Source organism: Panthera leo, chromosome E1 (genome assembly GCF_018350215.1).
Source record: "Panthera leo isolate Ple1 chromosome E1, P.leo_Ple1_pat1.1, whole genome shotgun sequence".
Lineage (NCBI taxonomy): Eukaryota > Metazoa > Chordata > Mammalia > Carnivora > Felidae > Panthera > Panthera leo.
In genome coordinates, this window is record NC_056692.1 from 42785819 (window position 1) to 42811524 (window position 25706).

The following is a 25706-nucleotide window of genomic DNA, read 5'->3' on the forward strand; positions in this document are numbered from 1 at the left end:
CCCCCTCCGACTCCCGGAGGTTTGCCCCCTCCGACTCCCAGGCCGTGACCCCCCCTCACCCAGACCCCGCCGATCCCCGGCTCCGAGCGAGCGGGAGCATGCGGTTCTAGGACCCGGAGGCGCCGCCGCGCGCGCCGCCGCCTCTGCCTCGCCTCGGCCGCCTCCCGCTCCGGCAGGTGAAACGGCGCCCGCCGCCCCCTCTGCGGCAGGTGAAGCGGGTCGCCGGCCCCCTCCGCGCAGCGCCATGGCTGCGGCGGACCCCCGGCCGGCTCCCGGCGCCCGCCCCCTCCCTCCAGCCCGCCCCCCGGGGGCAGGGTGCGTAGCGGCGGCGGCGAAATGCGGTTTGCGCGCTCGGGGAGCGACAGCAGAAGTTAGAAAATCGCCGAGGGGGGAGCCCGCGCCGCAGCTTCCTGCCCCCGGCCCAGCCCTCTGTCCCCCGCGGCCTGCAGCCTGACTTCCTCCCCCCACCCCGCAGCTCGCCGCCCGGCTCCTCGGACGGGGCCGCCCCGATGGGACGCCGCGCCCCGGCCCTTGCGCGCAGCTGAGCCGAGCGCCGCGGAGCCGAGCCGCGCCGCCGCCGCCGCCGCCAGCCTCTGCCCTGCTCGCCCCCCAGGCCGGGAGCCTCGTCCTCGGTCCCCCGGAAAGCTGGATTTCCGAGGCTGGAGGCGCCTGGCCGACTGGGTGGAGACCACCATGGGCAACGCGGCAGGCAGCGCGGAGCAGCCCGCGGGCCCCGCCGCGCCGTCCCCCAAGCAGCCCGCGGCGCCCAAGCAGCCGATGCCCGCGGCCCGGGAGCTGGAGGAGAGGTTTAACAGGGTTCTGGTGAGTGTGATCTGTCGCGCTCTGGGCGCGGGCGGGGGGCGGCTGGGGTTCGGCACGCGTCCCCGCCCCCGGGGGCTCAGGTACCGCTTGGAGATCCCCGGCCCAGTGGCTGGCCCCTACAGGGGGTGGGAGTGACAGTGGCTTCTTTCAGAGTGACTTAGCACTCTCCCCCCAAAACTTTCTTCTGCAGTCGCCCAGTCTGCCTCCCCAGGACACCCCCTTCCCCAGCGCTCCTGGGTCTAAAGGTCTAAACAGAAATGTCCTGCGAGGAAGTTGGGAGCCTAGCACGCAAGGGGGGTCCTGGGGCGTCCCCTTCCGCTCTGCACGCAGGCCCGGCCACCAGGCGAGGGTCGTGGAACATCTGCTTTTTCTTAGGGCCAAAGATGGAAGGGTGACATTTTAATGTGCTGGGGGCTGGAGACCGAGTTCAGGTGTTTGGTCCTGATTTGTTGGTGCCTGGGCTGCTGGGAGCTGAGTCCTCAGATCACGCAGAGGAGGTGTCTGTATCTCTCATCCCCTGCATGTCCAGGAGAGATTGCCTGTGGGTCCTTATCGTGGGCATTTCCTCCAGCCCACTGAGGGGATTAAGGGTAGGAAGGGCGGGCGGGGTCAGGATGGGTCGGTCACTCTGGCTTGGGGTGGGACAAAAAGTCTGGAAGCATCCCCCCCCCCCTCCCCACCTTCCCCACTATCACCTGCTGGAGGAATTGGGGGGCTCGGAGACTAGGTCACTGGGGAGGAAGCCATCAGCTCTGGCTGAGCCTGGAGACAGTCAGGATGTGTTTGGGGAGGGGCTCCGGAGCAAAATCAGGGCTCCCTAAGACCTGGTGCAAGGCAGAAGTAGGGAGGGGGAAGGGCCACTCATTCTCACTTCCCTCTCCCTGTCTCAGCCCTGTCCCAGGCTCCTTTCTCTAACTAATTGCCTGGTGGCCTGTCTGCTGTCAGCTCCCTTGCTGGACTCTGGGTGACAGGCGAATGAGGCCACGCTGTGCTTTTTCCCAGGGGGCACTTCTCAGTCTAAGCAGGCTGGCACTGCAGGTCTGGGGGGGGGGGGGGAGCAGCAAGGGAGGTGCGGGCAATAGAGCAATGCTGGCTTGTGGCAGCACTCAATTCTTTGTCCCCTCCAGCTCTTTGACATCATTTCCCCTCCCTTGGCCTGTTATTAGGCTGTACTTACCAGATTCTCTGTATGGCCCTTCATGATAGTTCCTGGAAATCTTGGCTGCCCCCTCCCAGCAGGAAGGCTAAGAGGGGTCTGGGGGAGCTATGGGGTGGGGCGGGGTCTGGTCTATCCTTGCAAAGACACCTTGCTTGATTAGGGGAGAGGGAGGGACTCTGAGGGACACCTCACACCAGGCTAGGCCCTGTTTCCCCCATCTCTCCACCTGCTCTCCCTTCCTCAAACCCATGGCCTGCGCAAAGCTCAGCTGAGCTGAGCAGATGGGGGAGGGGGCAGAATGAAGAGAGACAGTCTCTGGGGGACCATCTGGGGAGCCTGAGTTGGTGGTGGATCCCTGGACCCCTGCCAGCCTTGTGAGGGTGGGGGGATATGGGTCTCTCTTTCCCCCCAAGTGTGTGTCTGTGGACAGGGGTGGGACAGGCTGTCAGGGTGAGGTGCGGTCTCTATCATACACACGCTAATGGGGAGGAGCTGTGTGAATAATTCAGACCACTGGGAAATCCAAAAGTCAAATGGTGAGGCTCTGATGCATGTGTAGTTCCTGAGTGCCCTGCTTGTGTTTTGGCCTTCTCTCTGATTGGCTGAGCCTGATGCTAAATGCCATTGGGAGTCCCTGAGTACCAGGGTGTGGAGGGTGGAGGCCCAGGGATGGCTCTTAGAGGGTGTCTTCATGGAGAAGGCAGTGGTAGCTGGGTAGAAATCTAGGGCAGCAGCACCCAATGGGGCTCAACTTCCCATCCTGGCTCCCAGGAACCCCAGTGTGTTTATATTTGGCCTTCTTTCTGGGGAAGGAGCAGCCTGTCCCTTGTCTTCTGTGGGCAGAACTCACCCAACCCAAGGTCACTTGACTAAGAACCCGGCTCCCCTCACTCCCCACCAACAAGGGCATGAGCCCCGCCCTGGGGTGATAGCCTTGGCCGCTGCCTGCAGCTGCCTGGGCCAAGTATTAGGCTAAACCCACAGGCCTGGCAACGGGTCATGCAGGGTGCGCCTCCATCAGAGCACTGCCTCCATGGCCGGGGCTGAGTCTGGTCCTTAGTGAATGTGTAAGAGGAGAAAAAGGCTCAGACTGCCGAGAGTGATGAACCCATCACCCCCAGGGATCCCAGAGTCTTGATGGGAAAAGCATCACCCTCCCCTTCGGATATAGTCACATAGCCCCAGGGAACCTCTTCCTTTCGCTTAAACAAAACCCTTTGGTCCCTGGTGGAGGGTAGGATCCTGCAGCCCCAAACCACTCCTTGGCTCTTGGATGCGGGACCCATGTGTGGGTGAAGGGCGCCTCCACCAAGGCTTATGGCCAGATAGGAGATGAAGCTTGCTCTCCCTTTCCCCACAGTGGCCTTTCTCCCATGCAAGGGTGTTGGGGGGCTACTTTTCTAAGAAGGCTGTGAGCGAGAGGTGCCCCTGCTTAAAATGGGGGTGGGGAGAAAGAGCAGGTTGGCCAGGGTTTCCTGCTGCTGCCTTAGCAACAGTGGAGGAGCGATGGCTGCCCAGCGACATGGGCCTGCTGGAATGGTGGGAAAACCAGCTGGCCAGACATCAAGCTCTTGCCTCTCTTAGGCCATGCCCAAAGCTCATGTCTTCCTTGCAGACCTTCCCCTGTAAGGATCAGGGTTTGGGTTGGCAAGGCACTCTTTCCAGGCCGTCCAGAAGTTCTGTGCTTATGGCCAGGCATTGGATACTGCTGATCTGTCTGGTCAGAGAGGAGCCTGTAACCTTGGGGCCAAGGGACCAAGGGAAGGTGCCCGGGATGTTGTGCTTGAGGCCGAGAGTGATGCTGATCCACACGGAGACTGAACCGTTTGGAGAGGAGTTTGCCTGATGGGGCCTAGCACCCTGGGCTGCCCTTAGCAAGTGCCTAGGGATGTGGACATTTGGCAAGGCTGTGTGGGGAGGTCAGGACAGCCTCCAGCAGCATGTGGACCCTGGGAATCCTGCTTTCAGCTGGACCCCTTCCCTGAGGAGAAGAGAATGGGGCTGTGGCCATGTGGGCAGATATCGGGCCAGATAGGGGCTGTGGGGCGACATTCTTAGCAGGCGGGGCTGGCACATGTCGACCCTGGAAACCCAGGGATGTGGTAGGCATGATTCACAGGGACATCTGGGGCCAGTTGGCAAAGAGCTGGGTGAGATGGGCAGGAGCAGATGGGGCTGCCCTGGGGGCTACCTCTGCATTTTTCCCGAGGACATGGAACCCTGGAAGGTGGCTCCGTCCTCCCCGCCTCTGGGAGGGGCCGGGGTTACTCAAGGGAAGGGCAGAATAGCTTCCTGAGCTTCGGGGTCATTAAGTCAGGGGGTGGGTTTTGTCTTTGCCGCTTCCTACCTGGATGACCTTGAGCAAGTTACTTAACCTCTCTGAACTTCAGTTTTCCCCATGTGTAGAAAGAGAATACCAGTAGTATATGCTGGCCTCCTAGGGTCGTTGAAGGATTACCGAGTGTGCCTGACACAGGGCGAGTGCTCCAGAAACTCTCCCCCGCTGTGAGGAAGGGAGCGACATTGGAGTGGATAGAGGCCTCTTCATATTGGAGGCCTCCTAGGCCCTTCCAGCCTGTGCCTTTCCCCTCTACCCACCTCCATTACCAAGACCAACCAAGGTTGCCAACTTTAGCCATCACAGGCCAGGCTGCCCTTGGCTGCCATCATGCAGGGCCGCCACAGCGGGGCCTAGACCGAAAACTTGCCTGGTGGCCGGAAACCACGAGAGGGAGGGCCCACCTCTCCTGGAGGGTGGGGCAGTGGCGGTGCTAACGGTAGCTGTGTGCACATGGGGAGGGGGTGGGGAGGCCTCCACTTCCCTCTGAGAGACGGTGTACTGGGAGGGGGGGGTTCCCCAGTGAGTAAGAGCTCAGTGTGGGCAACAACAGGAAGCGTAGGGTGCTGGGTGGCAGGAAATGGGGCTGGCTGTTCCTCGTTCCTCAGACAGGGGGACTGGGGCCAGTCTGTCTGCAGAAGACCCCTGGGGGTCCGGGACCCACATTTCTCACTGCCTTCAGTGCTCTTTCTTCCAAGGAAACACAGTCTTCTTACCAGCTTGCCAGCTAGGTCACCTCAGACAAATGACTTCATCGCTCCATGCCTCAGTTTCCCATTTGTGAAATGGGGATCACAATAGCATTTACTGTGTCAGCTTCTTTTTTGAGGTTTAAATGAGTCAGTAGATATAAAGCACCTAGAATGGCACTTAGCACGGAATGGGATGTTTGGGGAATATTTATCATTATTATTGTTGCTGTAATTCTCCTACTAGCCTGGATTGTATGGGCAGTGCCTGCTGTCCTGGCTCCCACCTGGCTTGCCCTTGTCCCTGCCACGGGGACCCTTCAACCCTGACGGGAGAAGCCATGAGCTTTTTGGGACTCTCAGCACCTAATCCTGGGACTAGTCACCTAGAGCCCTCCTCTAAGTCAGGGATTGTCTCTAATAGCCCCAGAAAATCTACCTACTGGAACTTTGAAACGTGGATTGATTGCCTTTGGAGAGGTGCTAAGAGCTCTAAGACAAAGGCCAAGACCATGTAGAGGTGGCGGATGGAGACACTTCCTGGCTTCTGGGCCCATCAGGCTGTGGAGCCTCTGTGGGGCTGGTCTGAGACTGGGCTTGGTACCCAAGTTCAAGGGCATTCTGGGACTCAAAGGGCCACACGTCATGAGGAGAGGGTGGGCAGGTGGGTTGGGACAGTCTCAGTTCAAACTGAAAGTGAAACGGGAGGGTGTGGTTGTGTCCAGACGCAGACAGAACCCCTTCAGTCACCAGGGACACCTCTCCAGATGTCAGCGGTGGCGGGAGGGGGGAGGGGCGTTGTTGAAGGAGTACGGCAGAAGCTTGCAAGGGGCTGGTCTTGGGTGAGCGAGGCTGAGGGCCCCTCTGGCACCTGGAGAGGTCGCGGCAGGGAGGGAGAATGATGTCTACACATTCTAGTGGAAAGACTGGGGGATCAGCTCCTTTTCTTGGCCACACCTTCAAAGATGGATCTTACCTGTCTCTTCCTGGAGCCAAAGCATTAAGGGCAGCAAGGAGAGGGGAGCTGAAGGGTCAGTTCATTGTTGGCCAAGCACTGGAGACAGGTCTGTTTTATCTGGATGTTTTCACAAACTTCTGCTCACCACACCATCCCTCTCCTTGGGGTCTTCAATGGACTCCTCCCCCAGGCCCCAGTCTGTGAAACGCCTCTTAACAGCGTGCGTCACTGCAGAGTATTATTACATCAAAACCCAGCTTCTCACTGGGTATTCCTGGGAGCTCTGGGAGCTGGGAGGCAGAAGGGAAGTGCGCCCATTTTATGGAGAAGGAAGCTGAGGCTCAAGGAGACGGAGCAGTTGTTGGGCTAGGTGAGCCCAGGGCCTGGCTCTCCAGGATCCAGTGTGGGTTCTTCTGCCTCACAGCTTCCTCTCCCCGTGTCCCCTTACGGGAGGCAAGTGTCCCTCCTCCCCACCCCTGCACCTCCGTGTCCTTGCCTGTCCCTTTCGAGCGGTGTCAGCCAGCCTCATCTACTTCTCTCCCATGGTGCTGCCTCCTTGCTGAGGGCCCCGGGTCTGGGGTCTGTTGCCGTGTTCCAGGACGCCTTCCCTCCACCCCGAGTCAGTGGCACCCTTTGGTTCCTCTCTTGCTCCTTAGGGTACCGTCTCCTCGGTGGGCACAGCCGAGGAACAGCTGCTAATTAGTGCTCAGCGCTGTCAGAGCTATTTCTGATTTCCGAGCCTAAATTTAGCCCGTCTGGCAGGCTGGCATGTAGCCTCGGGGGCTTGAGCACGCCCAGGTGGGGAAGGGGACAAGGGGTGCTCTGCCCTCCACCACTGCCGGGACAGGTGTACCCCACAGCAGAGGCCTTTTCCTCCCCAGTAATAACCATGGGGCTGCCCCCCGCGGGGAGTGGGCCAGGGTGCTGCTTCAGAGTCAGCTCTGGGCTCAAAGCCAGCCCCGCTCCCCACTCTCTGGTTTTGTAACCTTGGGCAGGTCACTAAACTAATCTGTACTTGCACCTGTGAGATGGGGATGAGGGTGTGTGGTGGTGAGGATGTCACCCTCGTGGAGGGCTCAGAGCGGTGCCGGGCAGGGTGAGCATCCGGGCAGAGCTGGCGCCCACATTTGTTGGGGTCGCTATTTTGACTATGACTGGTCGCTGCCTCTAGAAGTGTCACTGGGGCCATTCCAGGAACCAAACAGGTCCCTGGAGTGGGCGAGGGCCTGGAAAGACCCGTGTTGGGAAGCAGCTGTCCCCTGTAAGGCTCAGGTGCTGGGGCTCAGCCGTCCCCTCATTCCCCCTCGTCCCTTCCCTTCCCTGCCACCACCTCCTTTCTCTGGGTTGGCCACTGTTCCAGTTTCTCTGCGTTGCCTGCCTTCCTGCTCCCTCCTTCCTCCTCAGCCTTGGCCCCCTCTGCCCTGCCCCACCCTGGATCTCTGTAATCAGGATTGGGAGAGACCAAGGAGAAAGAAAGGCAGAGAGAGAGAACGGTCCCAGGGGCCCTTGCCTCAGCTCCAGGGGCCCTTCCTAGGCAGTGTCTCCTGTAGTGGCGGGGGCTGTTCTGGCTGTTGGTGGGTTGGGGAAAGGCAGCAGATGAGACAGCAGTGGTTTCCTCAATCCAGGGGCTCGCTTTTGCAATGGGGAGAAGAATGACATATCCCCATCCCCAGCCGGCCTGGGGGGCCTGGGGGATAGGCAGCTTCACCTCTCAAGTGGGGCCTCAGCCGGAAAGCTTGAGCAATGGGGGCTGAGAGCACCCAGTTTCCTGTTGTCTGGGGCTGACCTAAGGCAGTGATTTTTTTGGGGGGGGTGAGTTCTGGCCAGAGCCCCAGAATGAAGCCCAGCACCCCAGAGAGGAAGCTGGCTGAGGAGCCCCGGGTGGGTGTGGCCCTCTCTCTGCTCCAGCTGTGGCCTCCTCTCAGGGCCATGTGACTGAGGACGTGTAGTCTGAGCCACCAGAGCTGGTGACGGGGGCCTTTTGACTCTGGGCTGGGGATTCCTGGAGACTCCCACCTCCCCAGCAGAGATGGGGCTCCTTGAGGGCAAGAACTATCTTTTGGGGCCTGATACATAATAGACCCTCTTTAAACCTGGGATTCAGTGAATTGGGGTAAACTGGCATTATCTTCTGGGTCTGTTAGGAAGACATGCCAAGTTCAGGGGGGGGCCAGGGAACCCCTAGTGCAGGCAGCACCAGGCAAGACCCTATACTTGCCCTGTGAGGGAGGAGCTTGAAAGGCACGTCTGTGACTGGAGGATCGGGCAGAGCAATGCTGACCTTTCTTAGCTCCTGAGGGGAGTCCCAGCCTGGGCCACCGGCACCACAGACCCAGCATGCTGGCTGCTGTCTCTAGTTCCTATGTCTGGGTGACCTTCCCCAGGAATCCCCCTGTGCCCTGTAGCCATGATGCACCTGCTAGGAATTCCCTGCCTGTCTGACCGTAGCTCCCTTGGCCCGTCCCCATGTCCTCCTTCCAGAAGTGATGAGGAGGGAGGGGGCTGGACAGGGCTAAGGAGGAGACCGCTGTTGCCATCCTTGTGAGAGGTTTTCTGCTGTTTGTGAGACACTGGTGCCCTGGGCCAGGACTGCATACAGTCCGGATGGTGTCGGCTGGCACACAGGGGTGGGGCAGAGTCCAAGACTGGCCACATTTGGGCCCGGCTGCAACTGGGTCCCCTGTTAGCTTCCCACTCGAATGGAAGAAGAGTTGACTTTCCCCCTTATTGCACGTGGGGCAGTGAGTCAAAAAATGCCCAAGGTCCCAGGAAGTCAGGCTGAGAACCCACGCTCTCACCGCCGGGGGAGACATGCTAGGGAGGGGGTGTGTGGAAGACGGAGCCCAGGCCCTGGAGCCAGGCCGACTCAGTCAAATCCCAGTGTCACTTTCTAGCTTTGCGGTCTAGGGCAAGGTGCTGTATCTTTGGGCCTCGGTTTTCTCATCTTCTCATCGGCTAACGCTACTTATCTCCTGGGGTGACAGGGATTCATGCGTATGACAGATCTGCTAGGGAGCTGCCCCCTGGTGGTTTCCCTGAAAATGCCTGTGCTCCCTTGGCCCCTTGCATCGGGACCCCAGGCTCAGGGTCATTATCTTGTCCTTCCCCTCTCCAGAACTGCATGAACTTGCCCCCGGACAAGGTGCAGCTGCTGAGCCAGTATGACAACGAGAAGAAGTGGGAGCTCATTTGTGACCAGGTGGGTACCAGGCCCCTTCTGGCCTCAGGATGCCCTGCCCTGGCTGTCGGGGGGGGGGGGGGAGGGGGGGTGCTGGCAGGAGAGGGGGCACTGCCATGCTGCCCATCGGGCCAAGACTCTGCCCAGAGGCCTGTGTCGCATCTGCAGAGGGTGCTGGGGTTGTCTTCAAGACTCTACAACCACCCTCCCTTGAACATGGGCCTCCCCAGGGACCTTATGAGTCCCTAGCTGGGCTGGGTCTGCCCTATGAAGAGCTGGCAGGGGCTCATCACCTCCTTGCTGTCACCCACCTCCTTGCTGAGCTTCCCGGAGCAGCATCTGTTGACCCTCCAGCTCTGGGCTGTGGAAGATAGGGGGGCAGCCCCAGGGTTGGGCATCTTTGACCCCATGGGAGGTGGGGAGGAAGGGGCAGGATCCCTGTCCTTCTTTCCCTCGGGCCCAGAGGAGCTGCAGTCAACCAAGCAACAACCCAAAGGTAACCAGTTCCCAAGTGGCCGAGCGAGAAATAGAACTCCTGGCTTCTGGTGCTCATCCAGGCACCTAGGGTTGCCATCTTCAGGGCTCACTGGCTGCCCCTGCCTCTCCAGCTTCCAGGGCCGCTCTCCGGGGTAGCAGGGAAGACCCCTCTCCCACTGCTAAGCCAGGGTGGGGCCTGGCTGCTGCAGTGATTCAGTGAGGGAAGGAGGCTGGGGGTGGGGAGTTGGGGAGCAGGGAGCCTCCCCTGGGAGCCAGGGCTGGGCCTTTGGCTCCTGCTAATGGACCGGAATGGGATGAGCAGGCTGTGCGGGAGTCTGGGGGGTAAAGGCTGGGCCGTGTGGGGAGGATGGGGAGCTGCTTCTAGAGGCTCTCAGGCTGCTGTGGAGGTCTCTGCCACTTGGCCTGGTATCTCAGGCTGGGGGCTCAAGGGCCTGGGAAAAGCGGGAATCCTAAAGGATCTGGGCTGGGAAGGATGGGAGCTCCTCTGGGTAGGGGGCCTCTGATGTGGCCCCTGCTTCTTTGTGTGAGTGGCTGTTGGAGCCCTGGGTGGGGCAGGGGAGTTAGGAGTTGCTTTGTTGAGCACTGGAGATAAGCACACACAGACACCTACCAGCACAGGTAAATGGGACAGCTGGGGAGGAGCCGTGGGGAAGGGGCCCTCAGAGCGTTCTTCCTCCCTGGACTCCCAGGGAGGGCAGGGCCTGGGAAGGTCCCACCTACTGGCAGGTCTGAGTCCTCCTCCCCACCCCCAGCGTGGTGGGTTGTGCGGCAGAAATGACCCCTCCAAACTCCACCGGTGGGGGTGGAGTGGGGGGGGGGTGCGCTGTGCTAGGGTTGTGGCTTGTGAGGCCATAGTGAGGAGTGAAGGCTAGGTCTGGGACCGGGGTCTTTTAATGACCTGGTGGGTTGTTTGGTGATATCTTTGGTATTTCAGAGGGGTCCTAAGATAGCCTGGGACCTGGGGTCAGAGCTGAGAATGGGATTCTGGGGCAAGGGCTGGTCATTTGCCCCGGGGTGGCTCTGGCTGCTTCCCTGTACACCCTGTTCTGTCTCCCCAGGAGCGGTTTCAAGTCAAGAACCCTCCCACAGCCTATATCCAGAAGCTGAAGAGCTACCTGGAAACCGGTGGGGTCGGCCGAAAGGTAGCAGCGGACTGGATGTCTAACCTGGGGGTATATGTCTCCCCCTTTTTCTCTGTCCCTTTCCCCCTGCACCTTCCAAGCTCTGGGCAGCTAGAATAACTGTGTGTGCAAACTTTTTGGTGGGCTTGTGTGGGCACGCGTATGAATGCGTGTGCATATTTTTAGGGGACGGGGAGGGCTGCGGGCATGTACTTTTTCCACGTTCCTCTGCATATTCTGCATATGTTTACATCCACTTGTGGGTCCACTTGTGCGTATTTGTGCAGTGTGTGTGTGTGTGTGTGTGTGTGTGCGCCCCATGTGTCTGTATGTGGATGTATGGGTGTCTTATATCTGTGTACCCAGGGTGCTTGTATGTGGATGAGTATGTGTGTGTGTACAGCCAGGGTATCCATATTTGAATGTGTGCGTACCCTATGGCTGTGTGTGTGTGTGTGTGTGTGTGTGTGCGCGCGCGCGTGCGCAAGCATGCCGCATGTCTGTGTGTGGAGGAATGAGCGTGCACCCTGCGGGCCTGTGTATGGGGCTGGGAGTAGCCTGAGAATGCTTATTCTGCTGGGCAGGTATGTGGGGGTGGTGGGGGAGGCTGAACATGAAAGGCCAGTGGTAGGGGAGGGCGCGGGCTGCTGACTTGCTGCCTTGGGGCTCAGTGGGCCTGTGGGAAGCCCAGACGTCACCCACCAGACTTTCCTGTCCTTGGCCCCCAGTTTAAGAGGCGAGTTCAGGAGTCCACACAGGTGCTGCGGGAGCTGGAGATCTCCCTGAGGACAAACCACATTGGGTGAGCGAGGGCTCAGATTTCCTGCTTGGGGGCCAGGGAGAGCTCTGCCTCCAGACAGCCCCTGGGGCTTCCCCTTGCTATTCCCCTGTCCCCCCTTGTCCCCCCACCCCTGCGTAGGCTGTGCCTGTAGGCCATTTCTGGGTTGGGTGTCCAGGACAGCTTCCCGGCCTCCTCTCGGCTCACCCCTCGAGGCATGGCTGGGCCATGGGTCCTACCTGAGCCCCCTAGCATCTCCTAGCATCACTGGGTCTTCTGAGGTTGGGCTGGTTGGTGTCTTCCTGGGGACGGGGGAAGCCGCACTGGAGCCCTGGCTGTGCCTGTTCTGTGCCCACTCTGGGCAGGACCTCCCTCCTGGCTGGAACTCAGGGAGCCCTGTGCCCTGCAGGTGGGTGGAAGAATTCCTCAACGAGGAGAACCGCGGCCTGGATGTGCTCCTCGAGTACCTGGCCTTTGCCCAGTGCTCCGTCACGTAAGCCCCCCTGCTCCAGTCCTCATGCTGTTCCTCAGAGCCCTGATCCCTGCTTCCCTGCACCTCATCCACTGCTTGGGCCACGTCTAAGCAGCCTGAGTCCACCCTGGGTTCACACAAACCACACCCTGCACGGTGGGCGGTACCCCTTCCTAAGGGCCTGCATGGATATGGAGGGATGTGGCCTGGGGTGGCCAGCTGGGACTTGGGTGGCTTCCTCTTCTGTTCCACCATTCCCTTGTCCCCTAGTCTGCCCAGAACAGTGCTGAGAACACAGCCTCTACCTCCCAGCCTCTAATCTCTCCTGCACATTCGTCTGTCCCCTCAGTTTCCCCCACCCCTCTCTCTCTTAAGTGCTTCTGCAGTGTTGGCCTCCAGCTCCGCTCTAATCCCTGCAGGTATGACATGGAGAGCACAGACAACGGGGTCCCCAGCTCAGAGAAGAGCAAGCCCCTGGAGCAGTCGGTGGAAGATCTCAGCAAGGGTCCACCCTCGGCCTTGCCTCCTCAGCCCAAGAGTCGCCACCTGACCATCAAGTATGTGCGTCCCATTGCAGGGTGGCAGGGAGAATAGAGAATTCACCCCTGGACTTCTGTACCCAGCCAGCCCTGCCCCTGGCCCTTGGGGGTGGTGGGAGGGACAGCCTGGCATTGGGGATCACAGTAAGGGCCTCAAGCAGGGTTTGGGAGATGGGTGTGTTAAGAAGCCTTCTAGGGATGGGCACTTAGAAACTGGAGTCTGGGTGGTCTGGGATAAGTAGGGTGTTTCTGGGTCAGTGAGACCCTCCCTTGTATCCATCTAACCCCGTCTTCTTTCCTGTGCGGCCTCCAGGTGCCCCCCTTCTCCCCGGTACGTAGCCACCTGGGGGCAGGTGCATGCCTGGTTGGCTCCCTGGGTGGGGTGGGGTGGGGTGTTCAGCTGACACCCCTGAGTTCATCTGCTGTGGATAGGCCACCCCACCTAACATCGGACATCCAGCTGAGAGGCAGGGAGAGGGAAGGAGTCAGCCCTGGAGCCTCATGTGGACTCCCAGCTTCCATCCTTCCCACTTTGGTCTAGGGGACCGACTTCATATTAAGCCTTTCAAACTCTCACAATATGTTTTTTTTGTTTGCTCATTCATTCATTCATTCATTCATTCATTCAACAAATATATTTTTAGCATGTCCTATGGTGGCAGGTACTCAGGAGACAGATCACCCTGCTCTTGGGAGCCCTTGGTCTAGAAGGCGACAGTGTATGACAGGCTATCATGAAGGTGTGGCTGGGAGCTCTGAGAAGGGAGGTGGCTACTTCCTGGAGCATCAGGAAGGTTTCCTAGAATGATACCACTGGAACTATGTCTCACAGATGGATTCGGGCTTTACAGGCAGTGGTGGGGACAGGGAGGGGCATTCCAGGTGGAAGGAACAGCATGAGCAAAGACTCAGACATATTAGAGCAGTGACGGGAGAAGGGCAAGGTAGCAGATGGAGGGAGGAGGTGGGGCTTCCCAGTGTTGTTGGAAATGTGATAGAATTGTCAAGAGGAACTGATGTGGAAGTCATGATTGGCGGATCTGCAGCAATGAAAAAAAAATCACATACTTTTAAGCAGAGAATTATGAAGGACACTGGTACAGCACTTAACTCTGTATCAAGCACTGTTCTGAGCTCATTTCATAGTCCCCAAAACCCTATCAGGAAGGTACTATTATTACCATTCCTATTTTACAAATGAGGAAACTGAGGCACAGGGTGATTAACTAGTCTCGTAAGTGGTGAGCTGGGATTTGGACCAAGACGGTGTGTGTGAATTCAGGGTTGACCTTTCAAGATGGAAGATGAGCCCATGTGAGCGCCACCTTGTGGATTTCCAAGCTTTGGCTGTCTTCCCTCTTTGGGCTGTCCACCCGCACAACACAGCAATCCTTTCTGATGCCAAGTTGCTGTTAAGGGTCTTTGCTTTCCTGACCCCCTCCTTATCCCCTTGCAGCATGCCAGGCCCCAGCCTAGGGGCCAAGGAAGCCTTCCTGCCCTCAGCTGACCTCTTTGGTTGGGTGGATGGGAATCAGTGGCCTAATGTTCCAGACGTGCCTTCTGAGTGGTGGTGGGTGGTGGGGGTGGGAGGCTGGGTGTAGGACGCTGACCCCTGCTGCCTCTTCCCTACCCCACCAGGCTGACCCCAGCCCACAGCAGGAAGGCCCTGCGGAATTCTCGCATTGTTAGCCAGAAGGATGACGTCCATGTCTGTATCATGTGCTTGCGTGCCATCATGAACTACCAGGTTGGTCAGTGAGCACGAGGGCACTGGGGGACCCAGGAAGCTGGGCCTGTCCTCACCGGGGGCTGCCTGAGCTGCTGGGGTGCAGGGACCAATGGTCCCCCGACCCTGTTGCCCACTGGAGAACCCTGTGGATGGGGGCTGTTGGGGGTCTTGAGGCTGATCAGGTCTTGAGAGGAAGCCCAGATGTCTGCCCCCTCCTAGTGAGGTCCTCTAGAGTAATCTGGACATGACTGGGGGCATGGATATGTCTCATGTGGGGACCCAGGCACACCCACCAAGGAAGGCTGGACACAGGGCCCTCGGGGAGAGCAGCTCAGGATTACTTTGTTTGGAGGAGTGGCCGGTGAGGCCAGTCCTCCTTTGCTTAGCACGCCTTTGAGGGCTCTCTGTGTCCACGGTGCTGAGTCCTAACACTGGCTTTTGCACAGACAGAGTCGTTTAAAAAGAGGAGCCAGGCTTTGGCAGCACAGAACAGGATATGGTTAGATATCAAAAACTTCCTAAGCTTGAGGGCAGTTAGAAACCAGAATGCAATGGCACCGACAGTGCTTGAGGTGCTGGACAGGACAGTGCTGTCAGTCCTGGGGGTCTGCCTGGAGGAGCTAACGTTTTCTCTCTCCCTAGTCTGGCTTCAGCCTTGTCATGACCCACCCAGCCTGTGTCAATGAGATTGCTCTGAGCCTCAACAACAAGAACCCCAGGTGAGGTCCAGGCCCCTAACATTTCTCCACATCTGGATTCTCCTGCCACCAGCCCCTTGCCTGCGCTGTTCCTCAGTTCTCAGGACTCCCTTCCAGGCTCCTTCCACTCCTACTCACCTATCAGCTCCCCTGCCCTCCCCCAGCCAGGTCCACATCCACCCTTGCTGTGGGGCCTGCCTTCAAGGGATAGACTGCCCCTTCTCTCCCCAGAACCAAGGCTCTGGTGCTGGAGCTGCTGGCGGCTGTGTGCCTGGTGCGAGGAGGACACGACATCATCCTTGCAGCCTTTGACAATTTCAAGGAGGTATGAACCACCCGCCCCCACCCCCCCTCCCGCCAATGTCTTTGTTCTCTAGCACTGACTGTTGCTGGCAGCCGTGGCCTCTGCTGGGGGCAGCTGGGAGTGCTGGGTGGGCATTCGGGGAACACAGGGTGGGGACGATCTGGGATGGGGAGGCTTTAAAGGGAAGGGAAAGGCCAGGTCATGTTGGGGTGCTGCCTAGGGCAACAGGGACAGCTGAACAGGGGATCTGCTGAACCTCGGACCCTCAGCCTTGCCAGGTCCAAAGTGGGTTTGATCCACACACCTCAGAGTTGCATACATACACCTCTCTGATGCTGGCGAAGTAGGTGCAGGACAATATGATGCATAAGATGGGACATGGTCATTCATTCCTTTAATGAATATTTCTTGAGTGGGCTCTTGGGGCCCATCAGTGAACAAAAGAAACAAAGAAGGCAGGGGAAGACATCATAAACAGTATAATAAATGAGCAAATTACCTAATGTGTTAGAAAATGATAAATGCTCTGAGGAAAAAGTCAGGGATGCTGGAGGGACAGGAGGAATGGGTTGCAGGGTGGTCAGGGGAGCTTCATTGAGATGGTGAAGTTTGAGCAAAGCTGTGAGGGAAGTGAGAGACTTGGTGTGGTGGCGGCCTCGAGTAAGAGCAACCGGGCAGATGGGAGAGCAGGTGCAAAGGCCCTGAGGTGGGAATGTGCCAGGACCCCAGTGTGGCCAGAGTAGAGTAAGCACAGAGAGGGCTGGGGAAATGGAGACGGGGGGAGAGGTTTTTGAGCAGAAGAGTGACATGGCCTGACTTGGATTTAACGTGGGAGGAACCTGTAGAAGCACAAGGGTGGCAGCTGGAAAAAGGCTTAGGAGGTGTGTCGCTGGGGCCCTAATGACAGCCATTCTCCCCACCCAGGTGTGTGGGGAGCAGCACCGCTTTGAGAAGCTAATGGAATATTTCCAGAAAGAGGACAGCAATATCGACTTCATGGTGAGCTCGGGACTCCAGGCTGGGCCCAACCACCCTCAGTGTGAGGGGCAGTAAGGGGCCCTGGGCATCTGGGATCTGTGCTCTGCTCCTGCAAAGTATGAGGATTGAGAGGTTGGTGGGGAGGGGAAGCTGGAGGGAGGGGATGCGGCGTGTAGGGGGAAAATACGGGGAGGGACAAAGCTGGGTTAGCAGAGTGAGAAATGGGGAAAAGGAGAGAGACTTGGGAATAAATGGGGGGTGGTGGTGGAAGGCACTGAGCTCCCCCACCCAGAGGATCACAGACCGACGTGCTCCTGTTCCCTACTCCCCAGGTGGCCTGCATGCAATTCATCAACATCGTGGTACACTCTGTGGAGAACATGAACTTCCGTGTCTTCCTGCAATATGAGTTCACCCACCTGGGCTTGGACTTGTACTTGGAGGTGAGCCCTACATCCTCCCGCCCCTCTGGGACTCAACCACTTGCCAACTGCAGAGTATGGCTCTGTGGTTAGCAGCATGGGTGTTGAGGTCAGGCAGATCCGGGTTCAAATCCTGACTCTGTCACTTCCAAGCCCATGTGACTTTGGATAAGTCTCTTCTCTCTGAGTCTCAGCTTTGCCATCTGTAAAACAGGAGAGTTAGAAAGATGATAATGACTCTAAATAGAATGAGGCAGAACGTTTTCTGCCAGGCACCGGAAGGGTTCTAGGTGGCCCTGGGTCTGGCTCTGGGAGGATCAGCCTCAGACAGGCACATAATAGAGAGCACAGAGATACTGGGCCGTATTGGGATCTGGCTCATGCTGGATGGGTCCAGGTCAAGGAGGAGTTCCTTGCCCCGGGAAAGGTTAGGGGGAGGGGCTTGGTGCTTCCGGGTCCAGCCTGTGCAGAGAAGCCGCGGCTTTTCCTGATTCCTTTCAGAGGCTGCTTGGAGAAGTGGGGACTTTGGGATTGGATTTTTATCATTTTTTGTTATTTATTTTGAAAGACAGAGAGAGAGAGAGAGCGCATACACGCACACGTGAGGGCAAGAGCCAGAGAGGGAGAGAGATAATCCCGTGCTGTCACCTCAGAGCCTGACGACGGGCTGACGATGATCATGAGATCATAACCTGAGCTGAAATGAAGGGTTGGACACTTAACCAACTGAGCCACCCAGGCTCCCCTGGGAGCCAATCCCCTGGGATTGGATTTTTAAAAAGCCAGGATTAACAAAAGGTGCAGAGCAGGCTGGGGTGATATATCCATGCAATGGAATATTATTCAGCCATAAAAAGGAATAAATTACTGATACATGCTACCACGTGGATGAACCTTGAAAGCATTACGCTAAGCGAAAGACGCCAAGTCACCAAAGCCCAAATACTGTACGATTCCTTTACATGACTGTCTGGAATAGGTAAGTCCACACAGGCAGAAGATAGATTGGCGGTTGCCAATTGGGATTGGGAGAGGAGAGAATAGGGACTGACTGCTAACAGGTACAGGGGTTCTTTTGGGGGTGATAGAAATGTTCTGGAATTAGACATCGGTGATGGTTGCACAACCCTGTGACTATACTAGAAGCTATTGAATTATACGCATTAAAGTGATGAATTTTATGGTATGCGAATTATATCTCAATAAAAAGAAAAAGCAGGCTGGGGCTCAAGCCCCTTCCCCTGGGCTCTAGCGGTGATGGGCGGTTCTGAGAGACCCCTCACATTGGGCCTCACCCTGTTCCTTCTGTCCGGGGGACAGAGGCTTCGGCTCACCGAGAGTGACAAGCTGCAGGTACAGATCCAAGCATACCTGGACAATGTTTTTGATGTGGGTGCGCTGCTGGAGGACACGGAGACCAAGAATGCTGTGCTGGAGCACATGGAGGAGCTGCAGGAGCAGGTGGCCCAGGTGGGAGGTGCTCCTGAACTTGGCCCAGCACATCGTAGGCCCCCAGGGCTTCACAGTCGCATCAGGCCCTGGGCCTCAAACCCAAACAGGGGGTGGCTGTCTGCCTGGTTCCAGACTTTGACCTGAATCCACATCTTGGGTGTCTTGTTCGCTGGGTTCCTGCGCTGTGGGACCTCTGCAGGAGGCAGGCCCCTCCTCTCCCTGTGCTCAGAGCCCACATCCTGGCTTGGGCGGAACTAGGTGCCTGGGGCCCCTCCTAGCCCAATCGCCTCTCCACTCACCTCCGTCCTCAGTGGTGCCCTGGTTTCTCCTCCTGAGAGAACTTTAGTGCCCTCAGTGCCTCACCTACTTGGGTTCAAGTGCCAGGCTCAGCCCACCCGCCAGCACATCCGGAAGCCTCCCCCAGCCCTTCAGGCAGGCATGCCTGCTGCCGCCCCCTCACCGGCGGTACCAGTGCCCAGCGGCGGGTGGGAGCTCACCATGTGCTGTGCCACAGCTGACAGAAAGGCTTCGGGACGCGGAGAACGAATCCATGGCCAAGATTGCCGAGCTGGAAAAGCAGCTAAGCCAGGCTCGAAAGGAGTTGGAGACCCTGCGGGTGAGGCTGGCGGCGGAGGGGGCCGGGCCGGGGGCAGGCCGGGCTCCCGCGAACTGACCCGTTGGGGCTTCTAGGCTTGACACTTCCCTCTACCCCAGTAAGAGGGTGGGGGCTATGTGCCAGGCCTGCTGCTGGGCACTGACCCTTCTCCCGGGATTCACAGGAGCGCTTCAGCGAGTCGACCCCCATGGGTGCCTCTAGGCGTCCTTCCGAGCCTGAGAAAGTGCCTACCCCCGTCCCTGCACGGCCTTCGGCCCTAGAGCTGAAGGTGGAGGAGCTGGAAGAGAAGGGGTTAATCCGTATCCTGCGGGGGCCGGGGATGCTGTCTCCATCGAGATCCTCCCGGTCGCTGTGGCAACTCCAAGCGGTAGTGACGCTCCGACTCCGACTCCGACTCCCACTCCGGGAGTGCCCACCGGCTCACTCAGCCCAGGTGCGCAGGAGCTGTAAGCCGGGGTGGGTGGGCATGGGGGAACCAGTGTCTGGAAGGGGGGCCTGGGGACGTCTCGGGCCGGGACAGTTGCAAGAGGTAGGTTTGGGTTGTGGGCGTGGCTCAGGTGGACGCCAGATGGTAGACGTGGGCCCAGTGCGCATGCGTAGGGAGGGAGGCGGTGGCGAGACCACCCAGGCCCAGAACTTGACACCCCTTCCCCTCCATCTTTGGTTCTCTGTTCTCTTTAGGCTCAGATCTCCCACCTGCGGCAGAACCAGAGCCGGTTGCCGGAGCAGCACCCCCACCGCCACCGCCCCCACTGCCCGGCCTCCCCTTCCAGCAGGAAGCCACGCCTTTGGCGCCCCCTCTGGCCTCACCCCTCCCTGGCAGCTCAGATCCCCCGCCCCCTCCCCCACCCCCACCCCCGCCGCTGCCGGGAGACTCGCCGCCCCCACCCCCACCGCCACCGCTGCCTTCTGGCACAGATGGGCCGGTACCTCCGCCGCCCCCACCGCCTCCTGGAGGTCACTCTGATGCCCCAGAGATGGGCCCAGGTGAGTGGACCACCCAGGGCTGGGGGTGATATGGAGAGAGGTGCCGTGCCTAGACTTGTGTCCTCCAGGATGCTCTGTCTGGGGGCCTCCTGTTGCCTTCTGCCTGTCCCGTCTGGCCACTTTGGGCCCTGGGTCCTGCCAACCACCCCACCCTCACCTCCCTATGCTCACCACTCCCTCCCTGTCCCAGGAGTAAAGGCCAAGAAACCCATACAGACCAAGTTCAGAATGCCACTCTTAAATTGGGTGGCCCTGAAACCCAGCCAGATCACAGGCACCGTCTTCACTGAGCTCAATGATGAGAAGGTGCTGCAGGTGAGTGTGGCCCTTCTTTGCTCCCAGTGTGGGCACCAGAGGAGGAGGGGGCTTGTGTGGATCATGCTGGATCATCTCCTCCACCCCATTGTACAGATGAGGGCATGGAGGCCCAGGGATGGGCGTTAAGCTAAACTGGTTTAGTATATTGGATAGGCAGTGTATCCTGACTCCCCTGGAGGCTTTCCCCTTCCTCCCTGCAGAGGGCACATCCCTCCCCCCAGGTCTGGTCTCTCTCTCTCTTTTCTTTTGATTTTTGTTTATTTTTGAGAGGGAAGAAGAGGGTGAGTGGGGGAGGGGCCGAGAGAGAGGAAGACAGAAAATCCGAAGCTGGCTCTGCGCTGACAGCAGAGAGCCCAATGTGGGGCTTGAATTCATGAACTGTGAGATCATGACCTGAGTGGAAGTCGGATACTTAACTGACTGAGCTACTCAGGCGCCCCCTTGTGTCCACTCTCCTCTTAAGCTTCTCTCCCACCACTCCCACAGACAACCAGGGCTTCAGGCCTTCTAATTCTACTTTTAGTTTTCCAAAAGTGATGTGTTCTCTTGCCTCCAGGCCATTGCTCATGCTGTTCCTTCTGCCTGGAATGCCCTTCCCTGTCTCCCCCCGCCCCACCTTTTTTTTTTTTTTTTTTTAATCCCTGGCCAATTCAGCTCTTCCTTTGGCTGTAATGGCTTGGAGTGTGGGTGCCCTGGATTGGGTGCAGCTCTTCCTCCTCAGTGCTGTCTGTACTTCCCCTGTATCCCCCATCAGGGCCTGTGGTCAAGCTGGGTTACTGGGTTTTTTTCTCTGTGGGTTGTGTTGTGTGGTCAGGGCTGGTTAGATGGTTCAGCCAGGAATATATCAGACCCCAGCCCACCTAGCCCCAGCTCTTCTCCTTGTGCCCTCAGGAGCTAGACATGAGTGACTTTGAGGAGCAGTTCAAGACTAAGTCCCAAGGTCCCAGCCTAGACCTCAGTGCTCTCAAGGGTAAGGCAGCCCAGAAGGCCCCCAGCAAGGCCACCCTCATCGAGGCCAACCGCGCCAAGAACCTGGCCATCACCTTGCGCAAGGGCAACCTGGGGGCTGATCGCATCTGCCAGGCCATCGAGACGTGAGTACTTTTGCCCTGGGATTGTAGGTAGCCCAGCCCCTCTACTAAACCAGGGTCATCAAGTACCTAGTAAAAGAGTCCCAACTATGGGACAGAGCCCATCAAACTTCATGCTAACCCTGGTCAGGGAGTAAGCCTGGGAACCTTGTTCCCATTTTCAGGCCGAGAAAATAGCCTATGCTGTGAGTCCACGCCCAGACTGAGATGTTCCCATTTCCTCCCTGCCTCCTTGCCCAGCTATGGGAACTCAGGCTCTGGCATTTACAGCTGTGCATCTGCCACTGACCTATGATAGGGACCTCAGGCTTCCCAGCTCCCAACTTCCCTTGACACCTGCCTCTTGGTCCCTGAAGCTGTTGGCAAATAGTGAACACTGAAGTTCATTTATTCAGTCAAGGAAATGGACGGGGGGATGTAGTCCTGCCTCAAGAACTGGTGGGTATAGAGTGATAACTACCCCGCCTTTCACCAGGTACGACCTACAAGCCCTTGGCCTGGACTTCCTGGAGTTGCTGACCCGCTTCCTGCCCACGGAGTATGAGCGTAGCCTCATTGCCCGCTTCGAGCGGGAGCAGCGACCCATGGAGGAGCTGTCGGAGGAGGATCGCTTCATGCTGCGCTTCAGCCGCATCCCGCGCCTGCCGGAGCGCATGGCCACGCTCACCTTCCTGGGCAACTTTCCGGATACTGTGCAGCTGCTCATGCCGGTGTGGGCGGGGCAGGCAGAGCGGTGTGGGCGGGGCGGGGCGGGGCAGGCAGGGCAAGCGGGGGCACTGTGTTCTGGATTGGGGTTGCGGAGGGGGGCAGCTACTAGCCTCCAGGAGGGCATTTAGGGGTACTTGAGCCTCCCATGGGCTTGCCTCCCACCCTGCCCCAACTTACCTTACCTCCCCAATCCGCCCCTCCCAGCAACTGAATGCCATAATTGCAGCCTCAATGTCCATCAAGTCCTCTGACAAACTCCGGCAGATCCTGGAGGTGAGAGCCCAGGGCAAGGGTCTGGGAAGCGGGGCCCACCTATGGCTCCTTGCCCGTTCTGGGTCGTGTGAGAGGGAGATCCAGGCCTTGCTCTGTCTGTACCCTTGGGATGCAACAGTTATGTTCTTAGCGCTCGCATACACGGAAAGACAAAACTAAGGCAGGGGTGGAGGTCACGTCTACAATACTTTAGACTCCTCCTAAGGGCGGAGCCCCCTCTGGGGATTACTGTGTGATTAGCAGAGTACCCACGCCTGCTTAGTGGAGTCTCAGGGAACCAGTAGAAAGACCATGATACTACAGCCTAGGCGATGTCAGCAGCACCATTTTGGGTAGGAATGGCAGAGGACAAAATTGGGTATGCCAAGGGGCACCTGGCTGGCTCAGTCCATTGAGCATGCAGCTCTTTATTTATTTATTTATTTTTTAAGTTTATTATTTAAGAAATCTCAACACTGAACATGGGGCTCAAACTCACAACTCTGAGATCAAGAGTCACATGCTTCTCTGACTGAGCCTGTCAGGTGCCTGAGCATGTGACTCTTGTTCTGGGAGTTGTGGGTTCAAACCCCACATTGGATGTAGAGATTACTTAAAAATAAAGTCTTTAAGGGGCACCTGGGTGGCTCAGGTGGTTAAGTGTCTGACTTTTAGTTTTCGCTCAGATCATGATCTCATGGTTCATGAGTTCCAGCCCCGCCTCGGGCTCTTCGCTGACAACGCGGAGCCTGCTTGGGATTTGTCTCTCCCTCTCTCTCTCTGCCCCTCCCCGGCTTACTCTCCCCCTCTCTCAATAAATAAAAAAAAAAATCTTAAAAAAAAAAACAGGGTACGCCATGCATTGTGTTAGCCATATGCATATGTCAGACATATATACAAGCATGTACGTGTCCTAGACCTGAAGGGGCCATGCAGGAGAGTAGTGGGGGCTGAGTGTGTGGGGCTTGCTTTTCGCCACATTTTCTTGTGCAACTTATACTCGGGAGGGTTTCCTCAGCCCCGGCAACCTCCTGAACTCTCCCCCCTGCCTCTCCCAGATTGTCCTCGCCTTTGGTAACTACCTGAACAGCAGCAAGCGTGGAGCAGCCTACGGCTTCCGGCTCCAGAGTCTGGATGTGGTGAGGGGCACAAGGAGGGGTTCCCAGGCATGGGGGATGGGGGACAGCTGGTGGCCTGTGGCTTACAATAGGTCTTCATGCAGCTGCTGGAGATGAAGTCGACTGACCGCAAGCAGACGCTGCTGCACTACCTGGTGAAGGTCATTGCTGAGAAGTACCCGCAGCTCACAGGCTTCCACAGCGACCTGCACTTCCTGGACAAGGCAGGCTCGGGTATGGGTGCAGGTGCCCTGTCCTCCTTGGGTGGGGGCAGGGGCTCAGCCCTGGGAACTGATACGGGTTGAGAGAAAGGGGACCACAGGGTGTAGTTAGATGGGAATGCTGCCTGATTCCCTGCTTCTGTACTGCTCCCCCTCCCCCACTCAGTGTCCCTGGACAGTGTCCTAGGGGACGTGCGCTCCCTACAGCGAGGCCTAGAGTTGACCCAGAGAGAGTTTGTGCGGCAGGACAACTGCACGGTGCTCAAGGAGTTCCTGAAGACCAACTCCCCCATCATGGATAAGCTGCTGGCAGACAGCAAGACTGCTCAGGTGGGCCAGCGCTGGCCTGGAGGTGGGGAGGCTGTGGGGTTGTGGAAGAAAGGTCTGGAGGGGCATGGCCACAGCAGTGGGGGATGGGGCAGGAAGGCCCACCTGCCTGGAGGGGCAGAGATGAAGTGGCTGGTGTCTTAAAGGGGCACAGAGCCTGTAGGGGTCCGTGCTGGTGGGCCTGACAGGCTGTGCCCACAGGAGGCCTACGAGTCTGTGGTGGAGTACTTCGGAGAGAACCCCAAGACCACATCCCCCTCCATGTTCTTTTCCCTCTTCAGCCGCTTCATCAAGGCCTACAAGGTATGTGTGTCTGGCGGGCAGGCTGGGACCCCTGCAGGGCATTGTGGGGGCTCCTCCACATGGGCGGTGGGAAGGGGAGGGGATGCTTCTGTCTGGGGGTGGGCGAGGACCCCCCCTCATGGACACCCACTTTGGCCCCTCAGAAAGCTGAGCAGGAGGTGGAACAGTGGAAGAAAGAAGCGGCAGCCCAGGAGGCGGGCGCTGACGCCCCAGGCAAAGGGGAAGTCCCAGCATCCAAGGTAGGTAGCTGTGCCTGAGCTTGGCACTTGCTTGCAGCGATCCTCACCCCAGAGATCTGGCCCTCTTCTATGCTCTGATTTCTGGGAACAGACCCTGCCCGAGGTGAGCACAGTGCCCCAGTAGCCTGGGGTGGGTGGGAATGGGTTCCTTCCGCTCGAGCCGGTTGTTGGTGCTGCGGAAGGACCAGGAAGACACGTGTTCTAGCATTTCGTGGCCTGGGGAGAGGGGATCCTGGAGCTGGAGCTATACACCTTCCATTACGCCCCCTGTCCCCCCCACAGTCGCCACCCAAGGCCCGGCGGCAGCAGATGGACCTCATCTCTGAGCTGAAGCGGAAGCAGCAGAAGGAGCCACTTATCTATGAGAGTGACCGCGATGGGGCCATTGAAGATATCATCACAGGTGAGGGTTTGGCTGGGCCTGTCCTGTCCTCTGTCCATCTAATGCTGTCCTCCACCCCCTCTACCCCACCCTAGGGGTCTGGCTGCCTTACTGCCTCTTGCTACTTTTTCTGTCTTTTTTCTTTTTTTCCTTTCTCTCCTCCCTCCTGCCTCCCAACCTTCAGTGCTCAAGACGGTGCCTTTCACGGCCCGCACCGGCAAGCGGACATCCAGGCTCCTCTGTGAGGCCAGCCTGGGAGAAGAGATTCCTCTCTAGCCCCCAGGTACCTGGGTAGCCTGGCCTCTGATCCCAGAGGCTGCCCACAACTCTGGGGGGCCTTGGGGGACTGGGTCATGCTGTCCTCCCCTTGGGCCATGCATGGCTGGGATAGGTTTGAGTGGGGTCTGGTAAACATAAACAGGTCCCTTCCTACATGCACACAACCTGGGTCCCTAGAAGGGTGAGGCCTCTGCCCTGGAGCTGTGGTCTTAGCCCCATGCAGACTTCTGAAAGATAAATGTCTCTCCTCTTGGCTGCCAGATCTGCGGAACCAGCCCTACATCCGCACAGACACAGGCCGTAGAAGTGCTCGCCGGCGCCCCCCGGGACCCCCCCTGCAGGTCACCTCGGACCTCTCACTGTAGCTGCTACTTCAGCAGATGGACTCAGTGGGGGATGAGGGGGGCAAGCTGGGGCTCGAGGAAGGTGGTCCTCAGCTCGGCTGGGCCGGGCAGCCCCCTCTGCGGCTGCGTTGGGCCCACCTCAAGTGGTCGGGCGCGCGGGGGCGTGGGGCGGGGGGGCAGCATCGCCGGTCCCTCCCCCAAATGCTGCTTGCGGCACCCCTCTTCCCCTAATAGCCATACTTAGCCTCAGCGGGAGCCTGGCCTGTAACTTATAAAGTGCAACCTCGCGCCCCACCCCCAGCTCCAGGAACTCTCCATGGACCTTATTTTTATACAAGATTAATAAAGATATTTGCAAAAGATCCTTGTCCGCTCTGTGCCTGCCC

At 58.4% G+C, this 25706-nt stretch overlaps 1 protein-coding gene across 1 annotated transcript; it reads left to right on the forward strand.

The window, feature by feature from the left end:
- Positions 1 to 462: 462 nt before the first annotated feature.
- On the forward strand, positions 463 to 25680 carry FMNL1 (formin like 1). The gene is given in 27 exon segments (XM_042916357.1): positions 463 to 822; positions 9082 to 9165; positions 10701 to 10814; positions 11492 to 11565; positions 11951 to 12034; positions 12433 to 12570; positions 14191 to 14299; positions 14924 to 15000; positions 15211 to 15304; positions 16208 to 16282; positions 16594 to 16704; positions 18004 to 18153; positions 18650 to 18751; positions 18915 to 19065; positions 19068 to 19184; positions 19433 to 19738; positions 19929 to 20053; positions 20948 to 21150; positions 21623 to 21857; positions 22060 to 22128; positions 23166 to 23246; positions 23330 to 23459; positions 23613 to 23776; positions 23975 to 24076; positions 24220 to 24315; positions 24598 to 24718; positions 25238 to 25680. Coding segments are annotated over 27 exon segments (3345 nt in total). The 5' UTR covers positions 463 to 693; the 3' UTR covers positions 25342 to 25680.
- The last annotated feature ends 26 nt before the right edge of the window (positions 25681 to 25706 follow it).